Here is a 16,070-nt window from a genome sequence, read left to right as displayed (position 1 = left end):
ACCTACGTACCTGTGAGAAGTAGTACAGTGCAGTGTAGTAGTAATCTAGTCTAGTCATGGCTCTTCATGTTAGCTCTGATGAAATGATCAAGTTTCTAACAATATTGGAGATGGTATAAGGACTATTCAAGTGGAAGATGAACAAGGAACTTCCAATGTGCACAGTCTACTTCATCAGTGTGAAGACATTCTCGAAGTTGTTGTTTATGCCTCTGACTTGTTTCCAGCTGGGTGTGGAGATGCCATTGTTGATGCAGTAACAGAAGTGTATAAGTATATTGAAGTAAATTGCCTAAGAGATAGTCACAGAAGAGGGAGACCTTGTGTGAACGTGTCTGAGACTCAGTTGGAGCACCTTTTGTCGTTTGATTTTAGAGTTAGAGATATTGCACACGTGCTTCATGTATCTGAGAGCACTGTCAAGCGAAGAATAATACAGTTTGGATTTGAAAACAAATTACAGCGCACAGACATCTCCGAATCTGACTTGGATATTATTACTGCTGATTTTGTTCACCAGTTTCCAAACAGTGGACAATATACTTATGATGGTTATCTAAGAGGGAAAGGGATAAGAATACAACGATATCGAGTAAGAGAGAGCCTTTCTCGTATTGATGAAACAGGAGTACAAAGACGTCTGAGACGAGCCTTACACCGCAGGAGATATAGTGTACCTATGCCTAATAGCTTGTGGCACATAGATGGGCACCACAAATTAATACGCTGGAGAATAGTAGTGCATGGAGGCATTGATGGTTTTTCTCGATTACCAATCTATTTAAAAGCGTCTACTAACAACAAATCTGAGACTGTACTACAGTGTTTTTTGCACGCTGTTTCTTGTTATGGTTTACCTTCACGTGTGCGGTGTGATAAAGGAGGCGAAAACGTTAAAGTCTCAGAATACATGCTTTCAAATCCTGAACGAGGTCCTGGTAGAGGTAGCTGTATTGTAGGGAAAAGTGTCCACAACCAACGGATCGAAAGATTGTGGAGAGACGTATTTGTTGGTTGTCTGTGTATGTTTTACCGGTTGTTCTATGCTCTCGAAGACAACAGTTTATTAGATCCTACAGATGAAGTGGATATATTTGCATTACACTTCGTGTTTCTTCCACGTATTCAACAACAACTAAATGTTTTCCGCGAGAGCTATAGCCATCACAGATTGAGAACTGAAGGCAATAGGACGCCATACCAGCTTTGGATAGAGGGAATGACCTCACTAACAACAGATGGAGCAGCATTACAAGGAGTATTGGATGATTCATCAATTGTAAGTATTAGTGATGTGTTTACCTTCATTAGTTTACGAAGTCTGTGCATGTAGTACGATGTACAAAATGTATTTGAAACTGGTGGGTCAGAGTATAAGCATTGTGTTTAATTATTTCCTAACTATTATTACAGGGAGATTATGGAATAGATTGGAACGGCCTCCCTTGTATCGAGTCCCAAGATGGGGTTGCAGTCCCAAGCACTAATTGCCCACTGTCTGATGCACAGTTTAGTATGCTTAAAGAAGAGGTGAACCCACTTGCTGTTTGTGATGACTATGGCATATTGTTGTTTGGTCGCACCAAAGACTTAGTAGCTAGATGTCTGTCTATTTAGAATGATGTAACATAATGATATTGAAAGAATCATGATAAAGTATGAAAGTGATACAGGGTGAATAGAACACAAAAAGAGTATAATTATGTTCGAAAGAATCATGATAAAGTATGAAAGTGATATAGGGTTAATAGGTTTTGTCAAACACAAAAAGAGTATATGTTCATTTTATTGCAGTGCTTATAGGCAACCAAATCCTCCATGGTTTTTCATACCATATACCATTTTCTTTTTAAACTCCTCTGGATTGTTATAATACTTGGAGGGCAGGGTTAGCTCCAACGCACAAGTGGACGACGTGGGAAACACATTGGTATCGTTAAATCTCAGACCCAAAGAGTTATCAAATCCCATCGGTGGAACAGACTCTGAACCAGTAGTAAAAGAAAGAATGGTCTTAAGACTGACAGAATCCTCCGAGTCACCTACAGTATTAGCCTAATGATAACAGGCACACTGCAATTATAGTTCATACCTTCAACACATTCACAATCGTACAGAAAATCTACAAACAGCATGTAAGTAGCCTCTTCTTTAGCAAGATCATTTGAGCCCTTAGGTGAAAAGTGGGTGATTTTGAACATGGCCTTCATGGTCTCTGCAATAATTACAACAAAACTAATTATGGTTACCAGTTACACACGACACTTACCAGCAGTCAGAACTTGTGTGTTATTGTGCACAAATAGAGGCCTCATTAGTTCAGGGTACTTCACAATTGCTTCTCCCACACCGTTCACTTGCAATCCCTCCTTGAGCTGGTTAATCTCTGCTAAAGACTCGAGAAGAGTGTAGTAGAGTTTTAGTGTCTTCACTATCTCAACTTTGTCTGCTTGCGTCGAGGTAAAAAGTGGCTTGCTGTACCCGGCATTCACAATGGTGTCACATTCATCAAGGATACAATCTTTTAGGTCTTTGTCATCAGCAGCATCATTGATCTGCAGGTACAGTGTTGAATTATACACATAATTATATAGATAATATTATATACCTTCTGAATAAGGATCCGGACGTTAGTATTTGGTACTTCTTCATCAGGTATGTCAATATCACAGATTTTAACACCACACAAGTATGCGTAGAGACTACTTCCAAAAAAGGAGAAACCACTACCACCCTGAGTGATTCCCATGGTCATCAATTTTCCTACGAGAAGAAACTTCTCACCCTGTATAAAAAAGTGTATGTCAGCGACTACGCATACACACTTTTACATCAAAATACCTGCAAAGCCAATAAATCGTGCCGCACAACCTTACTGTTCGCATGGCCCTCAAACATGGACTGAGCTATCTCTTTCCCCAACAGGCACCAAAACTCCCTGGATGGGCCTCCACCATCTTCTGCTTCCTCACTTACAAAGTGAACCTTAATTAGAACATAATGTAGAGTGTTTATACACCATTAATCCTTATTCTAACCGTCAATGTCTTGATGCTTGTAAATGCAGGCCGCCTTGCAGCTCTGAGTGCATCTACTAACACATGAGTGCGTCGTATTGGGATCTAATGATATTCCTTGAACCGATACTCAGACAGAAGCTTCATTCAGCAAGCAAGAAAGAGAGCTGACCATCACACTGCACACAGTACAGGTATAAAAAGTGTTATAGTGAAATTTAAAGCTTACGATTTATGTTGAGTGTCAGGTTGCTTGCTCTCTGTCAAAGCCTGTTTAAGTAAGGCATCCTCGATCTCCTATAACATTAAATCAATATTGTAACACTAACTTCACTAAAAGGATACTAACCTCAAGTAGTCGATAGATGTCAAGTAGCTGATAGATGTCAAGTAGTTGATGGATGTCAACTAGCTGATAGATGTAAGTATACGTAGCAGTAGATGTCAAGTAGTCGATAGATGTCAATTAGTCGATAAATGTCAGGTAGTCGATAAATGTCAAGTAGTCAATAGATGTCAAAAGTGTACAAGTGGGTAAAGATCGATGTGTGCAAAGCAACCGATAGATGTGTGAGACACCCCCTTGAAGTGGGATGTATTTTTGACCTATTTGGCGTTCCATACAACCAAGCACAACTAGAGCAGCTATACACGTTTGACAGTCTACACTAACTAGGGCACACACAACCAGTGCAATCAGACTCAGAGCGACTGTTAGTAGGTCCTACTCTCTTGTATTAATAAGGCTAGTTAGTTAGTTTCACACTTTGCAACAACTCATCATTAAATTCACTTCAACACATTTTATCATTTTGTGATTCTAATTATACGAAAACAGAAAACATTGTAATACTGAGACTACAAGTGAAATAAACGATCAGTACCATACAGAAGTTCCATCAGTGCTAGTTCCAACATATACCGCCGGCCAAAGACTAATTGTCTTTTACGTAGAGTATCGGAACAATCTTGACGACGGGACGAGTATATTCTCTTCCAGAACTTGCCCGAATAGTTACTACTCGAACTATACCGTCCTTTCCGGGATGTGTCTTAATGATTCTTGCGAGGGGCCAGTGAGTAGGGGTGGTATTGTCTTCTCGAGCAATTACAACATCTCCCGCAGAGATTTTAGTTGAGGGTGATAACCACTTTGTTACACGTTGCATAGCTGACAAATATTCGGTAGACCATCGGTCCCAAAGGTGCTTCACGAGTAATTGGCAAAGGTGCCAACGTTTCAGCAGTGTAAGATTTTGATGCTTAAATTCGGGATTGGCCAAGGCCACCAACGGTCGGCCAATTAAAAAATGACCAGGTGTCAATACTTGAATACCATCATTATCGTCACACGGAAGACGAGTTAGGGGTCTGCTGTTGAGACATGCTTCTATTTGGGTTAGCACAGTGGTCATTTCCTCAAAGGTGAGTTTAACTGTACCGACAATGCGCCTCAAATGGTTCTTGAGGCTCTTAACGGCTGCTTCCCACAGTCCACCAAAGTGTGGTGCTCTCTCTGGAATGAATTCCCATTTGATTTGTACAAAAATCCGACACGAGCTCTGAAGTCTTGGTTTGGCTTAGAAAGTCGTATAATTCCTTGATCTGTCTAGCAGCTCCAACAAAATTCGTGCCATGATCACTCCACATAAGGGTTGGTTTCCCTCTACGAGCTATGAAGCGTCTTAGACAGGCAATAAATGATTCAGATGTCAGATCCGATACGAGTTCGATATGTACGGCTTTAACGGAGAGAGACACGAAAACACAAATGTACGCTTTGATTACCACTGATTTGCGTACATAGCCGTGTTTTACGTATATTGGCCCAGCGTACCAACTCTATCAAACACGGAGTCAGGAGTGACTCGTTCCTTAAGCAACTGACCCATCAATGGGGATTCAGTTCTCAGAGATGTACGTCGACAAATGACACAGCTACGAGTGATCGATCTGATAGACTTCTTGCCACCAATAAAATGATATTGGCCACTAAGTGATGCAGCAACTAGCAAAGGACCAGCATGTAGCAGACGTATGTGCTCTCTGCGAATGAGCAGTTTGCTGATCGGATGACTTCCGTGAAGGATCACCGGATGCCGTGTGTCATAAGATGACGGTGCATTTTCTTGACGACCGCCCACACGTAAGAGCTGTTTGTCGTCAATCAATGGACGAAGAGATATCAAACGACTAGATTTGAGAAGATGAGCTTTCTTCTTGAGGGCTTCAATCTCCGAGCTGAATGAATCAGTTTGACACACACGTAGCCAGTACACCTCAGCTTGTTCCAATTCAATCACGCTGAGGGGGCCAATTCTTGGTGCCAGTTTTTTCACTTTGGCTTGGAAATTGTTCACAAATCTTTTCACCCAAGCGGTGACTCTTGTTAGCCTTGTGAAACTCGAGAATTGGTCACGGGGTATGATCGGATCAGAGATTATTAAGACATGAGAGCAAATTTCTTCAACTTCGTTGATTACGTGGTAGCATGTAGTTGAGGGGCCATTGCTGGATGCCATGACTAAGCCATTCGGGGCCTTCCCACCACAGCTTGTGCGAGAGCAATTCTGAAGGTAGGATACCGACATGATTCCAACGGTTAGACGGGATGAGTTCCACAATGCTCGATACTCGATTGGCTACGTAAGTTTTAAATCGGCGAGGATTTCCTGACATCCAATTCAAAACTATTGTACTGTCTGTACAGTCCTCTAGAGAGAATTTGAATACCTTTTTACAATGATGGAGAAGTTGTGCAAGTAGTCTTGCTCCACAGAGTTCCAGTCGAGGAATCGTCAGCTTTTTGATAGGGGCAACTTTGGTTTTCGCTATCACAAAAGATGTGTGTATGCGTCCATTGGTGTCCACCAAACGGAGATAAACTACACCTGCATATGCCCTTTCTGAAGCATCAGAGAATCCATGTAGTTGCTTGAACGCAATCTTGAATTCCTTGGGAAATAACAACGTGGTATGAATTTGTTGACGAGATGAGATAATCCTGATCTCCATTGCATCCAATCGTCTCGTAAGTTTTCGGGTACATGTTCGTCCCAGTGGAGACCTTCTTCCCACAAACGTAACAGAATCTTTGCCTTGATAGTGACGGGAGCTATCCATCCTAACACATCGAATATCTTGGCAATGTCAGAGGTTAAGAATCGCTTTGTAAGACCTGTTTGATGCTTGCGACTATCAATCGAAATTGATCTAGATGTGCATTCCACTCTATTCCTAGAGTTTTTGTGTACTCGTCCTCCCTTTCAGTGAAAGTGTGCAGGGGTTGTTGGGCGAGTAGTTCAGGTGCAATGTCTTTCAAGACAATAGTTTCGCTCGAGTTCCATTTTCGAAGCAGGAATCCACCTTTGTCAAATAGCTTCTGCAGCTGTTGTTGTAACTGTGTGGCCATTTCAATGGTGTCAGCACCTGTTAGACCATCATCCACATAGAATGATTCCTTCACCGCCTGAGATGCAAGTGGAAATTCCAGAGCATAATCAGAGGCGTTCTTCTTTACACACATATTTGCTATGAAGGAAGAAGCAGATACACCGAATGTGATTCGAGTCATGCGATAATCTTTGAGAACTTCTTCAGGTGAGCTTCTCCACACGAACCGATGTAGATCTTTGTCTTCAGAGATAAGCTCGATTGCACGATACATTCTGCTGACATTTGCTATTAAAGCAATTCTGTGAAATCGGAAACGTAATAGTACATCCACCAACGAAGAATGTACGGTCGGTCCTACCAGTAGGTTGTCGTTTAATGATACTCCAGTTGAGGTTTTTGCCGAAGCATCGAAGACTGCACGAACTTTTGTGGTAGTGCTGGAGGATTTCATTACGGCATGTATTGGCAAATAGAAAACTTGCTGTGTTGGTTTGTCTAGGTCAGACTCTGGAACTGGTTCGGCATGTCCCATATCGAAATATTCGTCTATGACTGCCTTAACTTCAGGGAACAATCCCTTAGAGTGAAGAGAACGCTCGAATTGCGTATACCGACGAACTGCTTGCATCCTCGATTCGCCAAGTGGTTTCGAATCAGGTTTCTTGGGCAACGGTACAATAAATCTGCCAGATTTCGACTGAATGTGTTCGGTTTCAAAGTGCTTCACAACTCCAGCTTCTTCTGGTGTCAATACCAGATCTTCAGATGGATTTTCCTCAAGTTCCCAGAATTTTCGTAGTAGATCATCACCTGCAACATGATGGGTGTGATGCGAGACTATAGTCGATTTAGTAGAAGGAACATTGGTATTGCCTGCCAAGACCCATCCAAGTTTCGTTTGGAATGCTACGGGAGATCCTGGGGGGCCACACCGCCGGCCATCGAGCAACACGGCAACAAAGACTTCTACTCCAAGGAGAATGTCGACTCTGTCAGGGGATGCAAAATCAGGATCAGCTAAGGGAATGTCAGACAAGTGGTTCCAGGTGATAGAGGTAGATCACACGTTACTATCGGAGACACTATAGCAACCACATCAATGGTCTCTCCTGGGGGGCTTGTAGTGATGATACTGAAACTTGCGACAGACTTAAGGGGTGACGTTGTGGTGATGCCAGTAACTCCAGAAATGTGTGGTAAGTTCAAAGCTCTTGCCAATCGTTCAGTGACGAACGATGCAGACGAGGCACTATCGAGGAGAGCTCGAGCAGTGATAACAGACCCCTCTGGGGACTTCACCTTGACATAGCATGTCATGAGAAGGGCGTTTGCTCGAATCTTCATAACAGTATTAGATGAGACATTAAGGGAATCTGAAGGAGAATCAGTTTTCTCCACATGAAGTAAGGTGTGATGAGGTTTCTGACAAACGTGGCATTTGTGTAACGATTTGCAGTTCTTCACAAAGTGTCCTGATCGCATACAATTCATACACAAACAATTTGACTTCAAAATTACTCTTTTCTCATCGTGTGTCATGGACTTGAACTTTGTGCAAAGATACAAGGGGTGCTTCTCTTTGCAAACTACACAGTCGTTGTTGAGACTTGCAGAGTGCGAGGCAACGTGCCTTGGAGGGTTAGCGTATTTCCTGGTATATGGCTCACTCCTAGGAGTTTTCTTCACGAGGTCTGAGGAGCTCTCTGACGCTTGTGCACGTAGATTGATAAAGGCCAACAAGTCTTTGTACGGTGGTACATCAGTGGATTCTTGACTATGACGCTGCCATTCGAACATGGTTTGGCCATCAAGTTTGAGTTCAATCATAGAAGTGATGAATGCTGGGTCAGGCTCATGTCCAAGTGCCTTTAGTGCTCTCAAGTGTTGCTGAGCAGTATCATGGAGTCGACGAAGCTCTTTCCCATTGCCATCCTTGAGTGAGGGGATTTCAACAATCTTTCGTACGTGTGCTTGATGGATAAGTCTAGGTCTATCGTACCTGTCCTTTAGACAAGCGATTGCTTCCTCGTATTGTTCTCCAGATCTACTGAGTCCTTCAATCGAAGCTTTCGCATTTCCATTCTTGAGAGCATCTCTCAAATATGCAAGCTTCTCGGCTGTAGCTAGGTCAAAACGGGAATGGATGGAGATATCAAACTGTTCCCAAAACGTTGTCCAATTGAGAATACTACCATCAAACGTGGGGATTTCTAACGTTGGTAGTTTCACCGGTTTGGTAGTTTCACCGGTTTCGAAGTATCTATAAGTGGTGGAGGTGTAGCTGAGTCTACAGATCTGAGCAGCTTCCGAACCTGTAGAGAGAGAGTGAAGTGTGCTCCTTTTAACATGTCCAACATGCTATCAAACTCTCCAGTATCTTCATGGTCAGCTGACATATACTCCTGATGAACGTCAGACAATTCTTTCTTCAAGTCTTGTAAGTGTTCTTGGTGTTGTTGAAGTAGACACGTGTTGTCTCCAGTATCAAGTGAGGAGAGATTCTCTGAAACAATAGCAAATGCTCGCTCTAGGTATTTTAAACGCTTGAAGGTCACGTTTGCTACTTTGTCAACTGCTGGGGGTCGCCTGGCAGCAAGCTCTTCCAGTCTAGCAGTTATCTGAGCAACATCATCGTCTAAGGTGTCCAACATCAATTGCTGACTAGCCAGTTCTTCTTCATCTTCATCATCAATAAAGTCAATTACAGCGAAGTGGTGCACTTTAAACTCTTCACTTAGTGTTTTAAGCTTTGCAATAAGTCGTTGTGCATGGCTAATAGTAGCAGGCAAATCAGGGGCATTCAGGGGCATCTTCTAGTTCCCGCAATCGTGTATTAATTCGGGTGATGGAGGCTCGAGTTGTGCCTCGCTTCTTCTTATGTGAGGAGAACGCACGTCGATCAGCCTCAGACATTACTATGTGCGATTATGACAACGAAATCGGTTGAGTAGAGTAGAATTGCACGACTCGATTTTGGAGAGTTGAATTGTACGTGCAATTACGAATAAACGATTTATACTGATTAGTAACGTTGCGTAGAATTGCACGAATAATTCAGACAGAGATCCAGGATGAGTAAGATGAGTTTCCAGGATGAGTAAATGATCGACGTATGAGAGAGATCCAGGATGAGTAAACGAATTTTTACAAACGAGAGAATCCGGGTTGAGTACTGAGTTTGCACGTGCGATCAAGTGAACACGTGGTCAACAAGCCAACAGTCCACGTTTCCAAATAGAGAGCAGGACAAGCTCCATGATTTCGACGACAACTATCCTGCTCGAAGGACCAAATGTTAGTAGGTCCGACTCTCTTGTATTAATAAGGCTAGTTAGTTAGTTTCACACTTTGCAACAACTCATCATTAAATTCACTTCAACACATTTTATCATTTTGTGATTCTAATTATACGAAAACAGAAAACATTGTAATACTGAGACTACAAGTGAAATAAACGATCAGTACCATACAGAAGTTCCATCAGTGCTAGTTCCAACAGCGACCATGCACGCAACTGAATGCAAATACACTACACCTCACACTACTAATAGATACGCGCATGTCCATACATTTTCACACAGTAAGCATGCTGAGTCAGCACCTTTCGTGAGGCTTACATGAAGAAACAACCCACAGACACACAAACACACTACCGTATACCTCGCTTGCGCATGCGCACCGAGGCATAAAATTATTAGGGCCAGGAGTGTATGGATATTCGTGCACTCCATAGAGAGAGACCCTTTGACAGGAATGAAGATGTGGATCGAGTTGCTTGAAACAGTTGCATGCCGGTTCAGAGTAATCCTTAGCCATTCTCTCGACCTTCTAATGTCAACATTCAGTCGGTAAGTTCCAGACAGGAGGTGGTCCAGGCCCTTGAGTTGTGGAGGAGTGAGACTGAAGGAACTTACAGTTGTCTGCAGTCAACAAGTACAGCGTCTTCGCTGGGAGAATTTCTCTGCATGGTGAGTATATAGAATTCATTTTCTCGTATATATAGTTCGTTTTTTGTGGTTTATGTGTCTTAATTTACACATTATTTGTTCCCATGCATGCAGGACCTAGCGGATGTGGCTCACAGCGAGGCTGATCTCTCTGTATTCACAGCTACAGACGATACATGCAGGTTTGTATATTTTAAATGACAAGTTGTGACCTCATGGTTCATCACCATGCACATGCAGGAGAAGACTTGCTACCACTAGATAAAGTGAAGAATGCATGCAGTCATTGCAATCACTGCTGACTGGTACAAATTCAGCTGGATATATATTGACTACAAAACTAGAAAGGTAGGAAATCTCAGAACCGAATACGGGTATTTTTTGTTGGTGCAAATTTTTTTTATATGAACTATATATATACCCATTTATGATTTTAAATATTCGTACAGCTCAAGATAGTGACGTTGATTATTGCGGTAGAATAATTTCGTAGTTTTAATTTTTGTATGATTCTCGAATATACGAACATTTCCACCTTACGAAAATAACCCGCTATATATATGATATCAGAGTGACAATCATAATAATTATTATAATGTATGAGCGAAATTCATCACTATAATTATATAGACATTGCTGTCATGTCCAGGTGATTGAGTGTGACCACCAATTGGCAGAAGCTGGGTTCCATGCCATGTTGCAGCACTGGATGAGGAGATCTTCCCCTCCTCCCTCCTGGTCGGCCCTCATTAGAGCACTAAAGTGCTCCGTCATCAATCGAGCAGACATGGAGAAACATTAGGTATATGTATACAATTGTGTGTGTACAGTACATTGCATTAACTAGCTCCTGAATGTGCAGGATGTGTTGGGAGTATCTAGAGATGTTGAATTATCCATTCCCTCTCAGAATCAGCAAAATTTATTTGTCCCAAAAGTTTTCGTTTCACGGAAACCGGGCGACGACCCAACTTTTATAGCATTGATTTCAGCTTGAATTGCTTGCTACAGAGCCACTCAGTGTGGACCAGCACTTGAAGGTGGTGAGAGAGGCCACCTGGGAAGCAAGAGCCAAATGGAAGTGTGTGAGAACAGTTGGGAGTTAGCATGCATGGGGAAATTAGAGATGAGGAATATTCCTTCAAAAGGTCGGTTGATGTCTCATGTAAGATGGATCCATAAAGAGTGAATAATTACAGAGTCCCACCTACGCAATAATTACATGCAGTGATGCCAGTGTGTACAGTGATGCCAGTGTTCGCAGTGATGCCAGGGTTCACAGTGATGCCAGTGTTCGCAGTGATACCAGTGTTCGCAGTGATACCAGTGTTTATAGTGATACCAGTGTTCGCAGTGATGCCGGTATTCGCAGTGATACCAGTGTTCGCAGTGATACCAGTGTTTGCAGTGATACCAGTGTTCACATGCAGTGATGCCAGTGTTTACAGTGATACCAGTATTCGCAGTGATGCCATGCAGTGTTGACAGTGATATACCAGTGTTCGCAGTGATGCCAGTGTTTACAGTGATGCCAGTGTTAATTCGCATAGCCTCGATCCCAGGCCGAGTTTTCGCTTTTATAACGGTTAGTCGCCTAACCGTTATAAAAACTCGGCCTGGGATCGAGGCTAGTGTTCGCAGTGATGCCAGTGTTTACAGTGATACCAGTATTCGCAGTGATGCCAGTGTTGACAGTGATACCAGTGTTCGCAGTGATACCAGTGTTTACAGTGATACCAGTGTTCGCAGTGATGCCAGTGTTTACATAGCCTCGAGACTAGGCCGATTAAAATACGGCCTGGTCTCTATTGCATGGGTGATAGTGCACATGCGCGAACTGAGTTACCCAGAATCTGGGTAGCTCGTTATACTTTAGTAGATCCATAGATTGAGTAGTTAACAGGGATTGGAAACGGGATCACATGCGACAATGACTCCAACGGTTCAGAGTGCAATAGGCAGTGGGCGTTAACCTCCAGCGGCAACTAAAACCATGCTAAAACCATAGATAGTGTAGTAAGAGGGATTGGAAACGGACCGCAATTGTTGGCCAGTCCATGCAGGCTGCGCAGGAAGTTAATTCACTGCATCGGAAGCTAATAATAATTTCTTCACATTACCTTGGGATATATATGGGATGGCAGCACAGATTACAGAGCAGACAGACAGCATATGAGACTTGAGAAGAGCTAGAGCTAAAGAGCAGTGATGAGCATTGAAGGTATAAGTCCAAAATACCAGTCTACATTTGTATAGCTTGCTTGTCCATTTTAATATTGTCCCTTTTAATTAATTAATACAGGGAAACACTCTACTGAGATCGAGAGAATCCACTAAGCCTCTGTTTGTGAAGACGAAGGATTCAAAATATTTAGTAGTGCCAGCATCATGTAACTGCACTGACTTTAGCAACAAAGTTGTAGCTATGAATGGATGATTTACGAGGGAAATACAATTTAATAGCTTGATCACTTTAGCGTATTGTGTATTCACACTCTTATACTCTTAGTATTATAGTTGATTCGATTCATAGTTATAATTATGGTTGTTTGATCACACGTAAAAAAATAATTATGTGCATCAAATAGAAATGTAGTTAAACACTTCGAGAGGGTTCTAGCCGATTCGCTCACTCAGAAAGGCACTTGCGTCAGGGAGGATGAACAGGTCCCCTACCATGTCAATGAATGATTTAACTGCAAAGCGACGAGGGGAGTTTTAGGTTTACAATACACATTGTATATATACGTACCTGACTGAACTTCAGTCCTTATGGCATCACTACAGCATCTTAAGCTCCTTACGGCTAGAAACAGATTTTTCCCAGTATCCCAGTCGTCCAGGTATTCATTCTCCAACCCTATAGTATATATATCACCCATGGGTACGTAAACAAGACGGTAGTAACATAATAACATATGACCAGTATATACATGTACTTACGTCAATTTGTAAATATACATGTAGACTAAACATCACAGCTACTGCCAAAATAAGGCTTTGTTCAGTCAAATGAAGGTGTCTATTGCACAATATACAGCACTCACTATAATATAAAGGCATTTAGAAATACTCACGACAAATTATATGCCAAAGAGAGGTACGGAAAAGTGGACATAAATTTAGGTCAATTTGTCATTTTGTCACCATGTTGTGAACTTTTCTTAGTACTTAGCAGGGCCAACTCAACACCATTTCATTCCTTACCTAATTCTCTATAAACAACATCATCAATCTTTAATATTGCTTGTATAACAAAAAAGATATAGGTACAGAAAGTCATTCCAGTTTGAAAATGCCGCCAATTTCTGATATACTGGTAAATAAGGTCCCAATAAATAATAAGTATCTACATGGTAAGAGAGGCTCTAATAAATACTGCTACTAGTTTTAGTGCTTTACCTTTGTCCTAGAACCGGAGAAAACCTTGTCTTTGTATCTCTGGACGGGCGTGATTTAGCGCTTATAGCTGCGTTATGCGCAGCCTGGATTGTTCGCAAGGCCCCAAGTTCATTACATTGCATTGATAAGCCCACGTGATCCCGTTTCCAATCCCTCTTACTACACTATCTATGCTAAAACTCCTCTTCTCCAGCTTCTAAAGTTGGGCTGGGGCACAACCCAGCCTATAAATCTCTAGTGTTCATCATTTGGAACCACATTAGTTGTGAATTTGTCCAAGTTTGAGTTTCAAGACGACCCTACAACACTTTTGTGAGTTTTTGTATGCTTTTTCTCCCTAGAACCAGAGTTTAAATAATCTTTAACCTAGAAGAAGTATATAGTGTTTCAAAGTATTCCATTAGTGATTGTAATGAGCCACAATGGTGTTGATTGAAAAACATGTGTTGCTGATTTCAAGTATCAACTACGCTAATTTATGTGTTTATTTGTACCTCTATGCAGAGGTGAAGAGGTTATAATTTCACAATTTTTAGTTATAGGCCAAGCATAGGAATAGGTTCATTGTAATGTCTTATTTATATGACCTGAATGCATTCTTGTGAGAAGTTACACCTTGCTCAATTTAGTAGGTAAACGTTGAACATGTCGACCGTTTGTGTATGCAGATATGCCTTGAAGACCCAAATTCCAACATCACCAGGCAAATACAAGAAAGAAATAACTTCAGAAAGATTATGGAATCCCTATATAACTGAGTTAAAAAGTCATAAAAAGAACAAGAAAGTTTTTTTGTACAGTGCAACAACCAAAGAGAGTAGATTTTTTTTTTTGGTACACATTTTTTACATTAATATTTTTGTGGCATATCTTTTAAAGTAAAAGTGATAATTATGATCTATTTGAGTGCAGGTACTTAAAGTTCAACTATTGGCGCTTCCATTGGACCACCACCTAGTTGTTACATCACATGACATCATCAGTATAAAATGGCTGTCTGAAGATGCGTACTTCCGAAAATATGTTAGGAATAGAAGTAGCTTATTTTGTTGAGTTAAGATCTGAAATTTGTTGTGCATGTACCTGAGTATATTGCTCATCTTTTGAGCTTCATCAAAGTCTGGGCTACTAGTAAGTTCTGAGAAATACTGCATTTTGTTGTTTTTTGGTGGCAAATATGTTAGGAATACAACTTTCGATTTTATATTAGATTTTTGAGCAGTATGTACTACAATAGTGTACTTTTCATCTGTACTAACTTACAGGAGTTAGGCTAGCCTCTTCTTTGCTAGAGCGGCCCATCTTGTCAAAAATAGTGCTTTTTATGACTTTTGGGGCGATTTGCCTACGTAAAAGGCTCAATTGCCACGCCCCTGTGACACAGAATGACCAACACCAACTGTGTATTTGCAGGTAGACATCACATGACCTTTGGATGTAGCAAAATTAAGATGATTTGTGATGTCACAAATCAATGAATATCATTGCTACGTCAGCAAAAGTAGCAAAACGGAGCAAAATCACCATTTTTGACAAGAAGGGCCGCTCTAGCAAAGAAGAGACTTGTCTAGCTCCTGTAAGTTAGTGCAAATGAATTTTACACTATTATAGTACATCCTTCTCAAAAATCAGACCTTAACTAGCATAAAATCGAAAGTTGTATTCCTAACATATTTGCCACCAAAAAACAACAAAATGCAGTATTTCTCAGAACTTACTAGTAGCCCAGACTTCTGTTGAAGCTCAAAAGATGAGCAATATACTCAGGTACATACACAACAAATTTCAGATCTTAACTCAAACAAATAAGCTACTTCTATCTATGGCGCGCCGTGTGTTTCAATAACAATGTCTGCATGTACATAGGCGTGTCCTGGTGTGAATATACCGAGATAGCATGCACGTGCAATGATCGCCTTATGCAGTGATCATGTCTGCACATGCAACCATTAGTCTCTGCGTGTGCAGTGATCATGTCTGCACATGCAACCATTAATCTCTGCACATGCAGTGATCATGTCTGCACATGCAACTATTAGTCTCTGCCTGTGCAGTGATCATGTCTATACATGCAGTGATCATGTCTGCGTGTGCAGTGATCATGTCTGTACATGCAGTGATCATATCTGTACATGCAGTGATCATGTCTGCGTGTGCAGTGATCATGTCTGTACATGCAGTGATCATGTCTGCACATGCAACCATTAGTCTCTGCGTGTGCAGTGATCATGTCTGCACATGCAACCATTAGTCTGTGCACATGCAGTGATCATCAATTAAGGCTAAAGGTGTACCTGAGTCCAGAAAC

At 41.5% G+C, this 16,070-nt stretch overlaps 2 protein-coding genes, 1 long non-coding RNA gene and 1 pseudogene across 4 annotated transcripts; all 4 read right to left on the bottom strand.

The window, feature by feature from the left end:
• Positions 1-1,671: 1,671 nt before the first annotated feature.
• Positions 1,672-3,758, bottom strand: LOC135351990 (uncharacterized). 2 transcript variants are annotated; one of them, XM_064551085.1, is made up of 8 exons: positions 3,367-3,757; positions 3,247-3,314; positions 3,039-3,196; positions 2,842-2,985; positions 2,609-2,785; positions 2,270-2,555; positions 2,093-2,215; positions 1,672-2,042 (listed from the first exon to the last, which is right to left on the bottom strand). In XM_064551085.1, exons 4-8 carry the CDS (start codon positions 2,896-2,898, stop codon positions 1,798-1,800), a joined length of 888 nt encoding a protein of 295 aa, XP_064407155.1. In that variant the 5' UTR covers positions 2,899-2,985; positions 3,039-3,196; positions 3,247-3,314; positions 3,367-3,757; the 3' UTR covers positions 1,672-1,797. The 2 variants fall into 2 exon arrangements, with proteins under 2 accessions (XP_064407155.1, XP_064407156.1); XM_064551086.1 differs by having other exon boundaries at positions 2,842-3,196; positions 3,367-3,758.
• A 1,590-nt stretch (positions 3,759-5,348) lies between these two features.
• Positions 5,349-7,429, bottom strand: LOC135351991 (uncharacterized; annotated as a pseudogene).
• LOC135351989 (uncharacterized) lies at positions 7,429-9,223 on the bottom strand. Its single transcript, XM_064551084.1, has 2 exons — positions 8,825-9,223; positions 7,429-8,771 (listed from the first exon to the last, which is right to left on the bottom strand). Exons 1-2 carry the CDS (start codon positions 9,221-9,223, stop codon positions 7,431-7,433), a joined length of 1,740 nt encoding a protein of 579 aa, XP_064407154.1. The 3' UTR covers positions 7,429-7,430.
• A 3,587-nt stretch (positions 9,224-12,810) lies between these two features.
• Positions 12,811-13,986, bottom strand: LOC135351994 (uncharacterized). The gene is made up of 3 exons (XR_010399554.1): positions 13,763-13,986; positions 13,113-13,220; positions 12,811-13,056 (listed from the first exon to the last, which is right to left on the bottom strand). It is a non-coding gene; the product is annotated as an uncharacterized LOC135351994 (long non-coding RNA).
• Between the last annotated feature and the right edge of the window lie 2,084 nt (positions 13,987-16,070).

Source organism: Halichondria panicea, unplaced genomic scaffold (assembly GCF_963675165.1).
Source record: "Halichondria panicea unplaced genomic scaffold, odHalPani1.1 SCAFFOLD_46, whole genome shotgun sequence".
In the NCBI taxonomy this organism is placed as follows: domain Eukaryota; kingdom Metazoa; phylum Porifera; class Demospongiae; order Suberitida; family Halichondriidae; genus Halichondria; species Halichondria panicea.
The sequence above is the reverse complement of the archived record's forward strand: the minus strand, read 5'-3'. Positions and strand labels throughout refer to the sequence as shown.

Excerpts from the sequence above, each read along its gene's own strand:
- LOC135351990 (XM_064551086.1), bottom strand. The coding sequence starts at position 2,898 with ATGTTTGAGGGCCATGCGAACAGTAAGGTTGTGCGGCACGATTTATTG. Across the intron at positions 2,556-2,608 it reads TCCGGATCCTTATTCAGAAG|ATCAATGATGCTGCTGATGA; the intron begins GTATATAATATT and ends CTGTACCTGCAG. Across the intron at positions 2,216-2,269 it reads CACACAAGTTCTGACTGCTG|AGACCATGAAGGCCATGTTC; the intron begins GTAAGTGTCGTG and ends TAATTATTGCAG.
- LOC135351989 (XM_064551084.1), bottom strand. The coding sequence starts at position 9,223 with ATGCCCCTGAATGCCCCTGATTTGCCTGCTACTATTAGCCATGCACAA. Across the intron at positions 8,772-8,824 it reads TGAAGAAAGAATTGTCTGAC|CATGTTGGACATGTTAAAAG; the intron begins GTTCATCAGGAG and ends AGAGTTTGATAG.